At 46.4% G+C, this 6,833-nt stretch overlaps 1 protein-coding gene across 1 annotated transcript; it reads left to right on the top strand.

Moving 5' to 3' along the window:
- Positions 1-3,771: 3,771 nt before the first annotated feature.
- Positions 3,772-6,275, top strand: LOC122364274 (DNA translocase FtsK-like). Its single transcript, XM_043334495.1, has 3 exons — positions 3,772-4,396; positions 4,643-5,125; positions 5,454-6,275. Exons 1-3 carry the CDS (start codon positions 4,346-4,348, stop codon positions 5,844-5,846), a joined length of 927 nt encoding a protein of 308 aa, XP_043190430.1. The 5' UTR covers positions 3,772-4,345; the 3' UTR covers positions 5,847-6,275.
- Positions 6,276-6,833: the final 558 nt, after the last annotated feature.

Genomic DNA, 6,833 nt, shown 5'->3' with positions numbered 1-6,833 from the left:
TGCTGCTCGAAACTCACCAAAAATGACCTCAAAGGCCTAGTAAAGGTACCCTGTGCGTATAGGGGTCATACTAAGTACGGGTCAAGGTCGGGTCAGGTCACGAAAGGTCACGGCTTTCACTTTCTGCTACATGGGCGTGCGACACATGTTTTATGGCTTATTTTTCACGCCGAATCCTATGGTAATGGTTATATGTGACCCCAAGTCACTGTGCTGGTGATAAGTGTGCATTGAAAGCATAAAAAAAATCGTTTATACTATACATAACTAAACGAGGGCTAAGAAAAAAGTCAATTTTTCAACTTTTTGTTTTTGACATAAAAATGCACTTTTCTAGACGAGCTTTGTCCCAGGAATCTAGTGGTGCCATTTGTTTTCACATGCGATGTTCAGAAGTGCCTCTAATTCACGAAAATGCTTATGACAAAATGCTTATGCTTATGTCACCATGCCCTATGCATGTTGGAACAATTTTTTACAATTTGGGGGTCAAAAATCAAGATAGAAAGTTGAAATTTGGGGCATTTAATGTTCTAATAGAGTTCTGCAACATATTCCGTTTTTTTGGAAATTCCCAAAATTTTGGATTTTATTAGCTGTTTTCCAAAAAATATAGTTTTTTGAATTTTTAGGGGTGAAAAACGCATATTATGGAAAATCCGAGATGGCCATTTTAACCCGCGCCCCGCTGGGCTATTCAGCCATACGCGCCCTGCTGGGGGGGGGGGGCAGATTCTGCCCCCCCCCCTGTCTAACTTCCGAACCGATGGTCGTAGAAAGACGAGGAAAACGGCAATCGAAAGCTCTCAACAAGGCGGATCTTAAGAGCCCAAATTTTTTTTGCTCAAGTAGGTCAGAGGTCAGGTCAAGGTCAGGTCAAGGGTACAAAATGCAAGTTTCTACAGTATCGGCCTTGCACCGTAGTTGCCGAAGAATGGACTGAGACTGATTGCCCAAAACGTGTTCTTAGACTACCAAGACAATATTCGTTGCACACAATGTCATTCAAAGGTCAAGGTCAAGGTCAGGTCAGGTCAGGTCAGGTCACCAAAAACAAAATATAGAAAAGGGCATGTGCGACACATGTTTTATGGGTCATTTTACTCATGGAATTCAATAGGCACACTCAATAAGTGATATGGACCACCTCTGGATGAATTTCAGGTCGAGGTCAGGTCAAAACAAGGTCAAGTGAGGTCAAATTTTGAAGTTGGTTGTTAAGGCCTAAAAAGGTGTCTATCCGATGCAGTTTTTCACGGCGAATCGAATGGTGCTATTTTTATTTCCGTGCGAGGTCTAGAACTTCCAAAAAAAAATCATTTTTAAAATTTTTTGTGTGTCGTGACGTCATAAAATTTTGAATAACTCCCACATTTTTGAACCGATTCTTCTAAAAATTGGTATGTAGGTGCACATAGACCACTTCTTTGACATATATTCCGGTTTTTTCGATAAACTCAAAACTTTGGATTTTATAAATATTTTCCCAAAAAAGTCAGTTTTTTGGAAAATTTTTGGCCAAAATCCAAAATTTTCAAAAAAACGAGATAGCCATTTGATAGACAAAGTAGAATCACGTATAACCTTTTTTGTTACGTCTTGATTCCTTTAAAAATGAAGAAGTTAGCGGCGTTTGAAATTTTGCCGTTTTTTAGGCGAAAATGGCGAACATGACGTCACTAAAACGTCAATTTCTCAAAAAATTTCCGACGGATTTCGCTCAAATTTTCAGGGAACGTGTCAAATTGATGTATGATAAGGTACTGAAAGTTTGACATCGCTGGCGTAACGCGTTTAGAAGTTATTGGCGAAAAACGGGAGGGGGGGCAGATTCTGCCCCCCCCCCCCAGCGGGGCGCGGGTTAAAGAACTCGTTGAGCTGCGTCTTTTCTTGTCCTCAATTTGCAATTTGCTTCAAACCCTGATTTTTGGCGATTTTTTAAACATTTATCACTATTTGACTAAAAACGCCATGTAGTTACATCACTAAAATCAATATATCTCAATATTTTTTGGTAATTTTTTTCTTAAAAATTGCACAGGAGACGTCAAATTGATGGGGGAGAAGGTATGCCAAGTTTCAAGTAGATAAGCGAAAGTGGTTCATGAGTTATTCAAGAAAAACGGAGGGGTGGTCGGATCCGACCCCCCCCCCCCCCCAGGCGGTCGCGGGTTAATGTTCTTTCTTTGTAACTACATATGCACGCCACGACCTAATGAGTAGGCACTATGCCCTTCAAAGGGCTCAGCAAATCTGGCCATAGCTCTCAGCTCTGTGGTGGCCTGTGAGGTCTGAGACCCTCGGAAACGTTTTCATCTTCCTGAAAAAGAATTAGAGCGTTACGAAATTACAACATTTTAGTTTAGACCTTACAAATGTTCCCGTAATCGGCACCTACGTCATAGGTTTGAGCTGAGGTATGGGTAGGTCAATATCGCCACTAAATCATTAGGTGGACTATTGGACTAAATGTCAGTTGTGTTTCTCTAATGGCCCAAATCATCAAAGCAATAAAAAAAGAAAAAACGCAAGGTTTGGCACCTTCCCAGTTCTCTACCCGTCATTCGATCGGGAGGGACTAAAGCCTACCATAGGTGTATCGTGTATGCATATGTAAAACTCGCATCGTCCTAAAAACTTGCTGAATTTCGTTGCAAAGCTCTACACTCATTTAGATAAGAAATGAAACGGAATGAATTTGACGTAGGGGAGAGTGTGCAGCAAAGTGGCCACCCGGGGCAAAGCGGCCACCCATCGTTTTAGCCCTCCAGAGCTGGCGTCCAGTTCCAGTGTATGGTTGCCAATTATACTTCTCTTCGCGGTCGTTCGAATGAGCCAGACCGGGGTTTCCGGCCCATCGCTATTGTTCTGTGTTACACGGAAAAGCATTTCTTGCCAGGTTATAAGAGAGAGAGAGAGAGAGAGAGAGAGAGAGAGAGAGAGAGAGAGAGAGAGAGAGAGAGAGAGAGAGAGAGAGAGAGAGAGAGAGAGAGAGAGAGAGAGAGAGAGAGAGAGAGAGAGAGAGAGAGAGAGAGAGAGAGAGAGAGAGAGAGAGAGAGAGAGAGAGAGAGAGAGAGAGAGAGAGAGAGAGAGAGAGAGATCCCTTTATTGGCAGACTCTAGGTCCATAAACGAGGCATCCACTCAGCTAGGGCACCAAGGCCCAATAAGCTATCTTAACGATTTTAAATGTGATTTCATTCCATAAACATTTTAAATTGTATTTTGGCACTATCTTTCATGGATTGTGGGGTTATTGTAGATGTCTTTTACCAGTTTTGCTGCTCTCTGCCCCAATAATAGCCGAGCTGGAATATTTTCGTCTCGGACGGTAATCGGTATGCTCGAGGCAAAGTGGACGGGGCAAAGTGGCCAGCTACGAATTGACCATAAGTTGTTTTCATCTGGGCAAATAACGTTATTCATATAGAAATGTATGGTCATTAATCTCCGCCACTTTTCAGTTACATGAGTTGCCAAATAATGCAGTTAAATGGTTTTCCATGAATGTCCTTTTTTGTTTACTTATACGGGTGGGAAGAAGACAAATTAAACATCAATTACCCGTACATAAGGGCAACTATTCTGTTTCTTATAGCCGGATTTTAGAAGTCGCCGTTGTGCTTTGCCCCAGAGTATGGGACAAAGTGGCCAAAATGCATAGGTTTTAAGTTTTGCCAATATTTTCCATATGCGAAAGCCTTTGGAAATGAAACACAGTTGAAACAAAAGACAATTTAACAGGAGTCACATTGGTATAAAAAAAAAATCTTTTCAACTTTAAAAATCAAGCGTTGGCATCGTAAAAGCGTCAGGGTGGCCGTTTTGCCCCACTCTCCCCTACTCATATTGTGTACATGTGGTATGACGGCAGATATATTAGACAAATTAAAATCGTATTTTGATTTTTTCGTAGTTCAGGTATACATATGTCCGAGTCATCGGTTTACTCGTAGATCATAGAGCGGCTATTTAATGCAGTTGCTTCCGTACCAGCAATTACGCAGCAAGTTTTTACTTCCACCCACCAAAGCGAAAGGTACTGGGGTGGGTAAATGCATCGTAATCCACATTGATTCCTATCTGCATAACCGAAACTGACAGCTGATCATCCCGGTGAATGGTGGAATTCAGCCTCGCCCCTGCATGTTCACCGGTCACTTCACCCCAAAGTTGGACAACGCTCGTTAAAAACAGCCGCGAGCTGGTGACGGCACGGGTGCTGCTGCCGTTGACCAATTCGCTCCTGGGACTGACCAGCTCGTCGCGAAACGCTCGGCGAAAGGGCGGCGCGCGCGGCAGTCCGGGAGTAAGTGAGCGGGCTATATAGACGGGCGGCACACGCGATGGGCGGTAGTTGGCGAGCGACCACCTCCAGGGACAACATCGCCAACATGGTGAGTGCACTGGGTGCACGGGGTGACATGAGGTCGAAGAGGTATTATACTTTTTCTTAATAATGCCTTTAATGTACCTATCAAAGTAAATTTTATCAGCAGCACCGCCTAAGTAGTAAGGAACATATCGTCGCCAGTAATCGTGGAAATAATGAGACTAACTAATAATTTCAATCTATGAAATATTGTCGAGATATGCACTACCTAAGCCTGGCACCCGTCAAACTAACGCCCTGTTTCCTGCAGATGCTGAGGAGCACGCTGCTGCTGTGCCTGGCCGTGCTGTCCGGCTCGAAGGAGCTACAGAAGCGGCAGGTGGGCGGGTACGGCGCTCCCCCCGCCGCCGACCCCGGCCCCAAGTGTCGGACGAAGACCGTGTTCGTGCTCACCTGGACCAAGACGATGATCCCTGTGACAGTGTACGACACGCAGACGCGCCAGCTGCCCACCACGCTGTACCGCTACGTGACGGCGACCGAGACGGTGCCGGTGACAGCCATCAAGCTGGTCACCACCAGCCAGGCGGCGCGGCCCGGATACCAGGAGGACACGCGCATCTCGTACCGCACGCGCACTGTCAGGGTGCCCCAGGTGGAGGCCATCACCTCCACGCTGGTGCTCACTGAGGACGAGCACCTGACGGTGACGGAGACGGACCACGTGACGCAGACCCAGCTGCGCCAGTACCCCGTCCAGGTCACCTCCACCAGCGTGGTCAACGTGCCGCAGGTAAGACGGCCGGTGTGCCTCGGGTGGGGCTTTACGGTGGGACGAATATGTAGCATCGCCTGTTACTTCAGCTCATCATTTAGATATTGGGTCAGCTAAATCCCTTGAAGACGTAAAAGTATACGCTCGAAAATTTTATGCATGCACGTTAACAAATGAATATCATTTAACAACCCTGAATTCAAATGGTTAAAATAGCTATAAAATTAAGTACCAAACAGAAATACCTGCTACCTATATTAGTTAACCTGCACATTGCCACTGAAGGCGTTGACCCAGCCTTCCCGACTAGCCCCAGGCGCTGACCTGCCTTCCCTCTGACCCACAGGTGGTGACCTCGGTGGCCACCGAGTTCCAGACCCAGGTCCAGACCCAGTTCACCACTCAGTCCTACAACGTGGTGGCCACCAAGACGGTGAACGTGCCACAGGTGCAGTACATCACCCAGACGGTCACCCAGCAGCAGTACCAGACGGTGGCTGTGACGAAAACGCAGCAGACCTACCACACCGTCAGCAAGTGCCAGCAGCAGGGCTATCAGCAGCCACAGCAGCCGCAGCAGAGCTACCAGCAGCCACAGCCCCAGCAGGGTTACCAGCAGCCACAGCAGCCGCAGCAGAGCTACCAGCAACCTCAGCAGCCGCAGCAGAGCTACCAGCAGCCCCAGCAGGGCTATCAGCAGCAGCAGCCGCAGCAGCAGCAGGGTTATCAGCAGGGCTAACTTGTCCACTCCGCAGTCTCTGACCGCATGCGGACGTAGATCCCGACTCTCTGATGCCACTGCTGGCACGCTGACGTAACCCCACCGTCGTGTCATAGAACTGAATTAGTGGTAGGCTTGGGGTAAAGTCTAGCGGAAAGCTCTTGTGAAATCTAAGTCATTAGGTTAAGGCGCGCGAATTCCCATGCTGTGATACTGTGCGATATTTTTGTTACCAGAGGAGGACCTGAAGTGGTGCCGCTGGTCGGACCAGTCAGCCGCCCGTGACCTCGTGACTTTGGCCGTGACCGTGTCATTTGTGTGGGTGTGGGGTCGCAATATTGCCGCGGGTAGTGTGTTCCAAGATAAGATAGGTATTGATGTGTCGTTTGTGACCTTTATAAGCAGCAACGACTCATGAATAGAAATAAACACGAACAAAGTTATGAATGTCGAAATGTTGACACATTTTCCGTCCTGAATGTTGGTTTACAAGGAAAAATAACACATAACTTAGGTGTTTGTGGGCTGTGCAGTGCAGCCCCGTCTTTAAAACTCGCATGCTGGAGTTGAATCGTAGGAACGCAGAGTGAAAGACACAACGGTGACAGAGACGGTTATAATAGGCACTAGGCAGCTTAATCGTTTCCGTAGCTACATATCAGTCGGTTCGTGACTAATTGTTGATGGGTTTTGTTTCAAGTCATCACGATTCTAACCGTAGGTATAAGGGAAATTGTTGAAGAAAAAATAACTAGACTGAACGTAGGCATACCATAAAAGCTACCCATAACTTTGCATAAAATCGGTGCGGTTGCAATGTTACTAATTGTTAGTACAACTCATACAAGTCATGCGCTAATCGCTTTGAGCAATACGGATATCCCATGCATTTTCCCGTCCAGTAGAGCATTTGCCACACCTTTCGCACCGATTTCGCAATAACGCGGAAGATTTTCACCGCGCATTGCTCAGGTGTTCGTCCTAGACAGCAGTGAGTTTCGACAC

This window comes from Amphibalanus amphitrite, unplaced genomic scaffold (assembly GCF_019059575.1).
Source record: "Amphibalanus amphitrite isolate SeventyFive unplaced genomic scaffold, NRLGWU_Aamphi_draft 000666F_arrow, whole genome shotgun sequence".
Taxonomy (NCBI): Eukaryota; Metazoa; Arthropoda; class Thecostraca; order Balanomorpha; family Balanidae; genus Amphibalanus; species Amphibalanus amphitrite.
The sequence above is the reverse complement of the archived record's forward strand: the minus strand, read 5'-3'. Positions and strand labels throughout refer to the sequence as shown.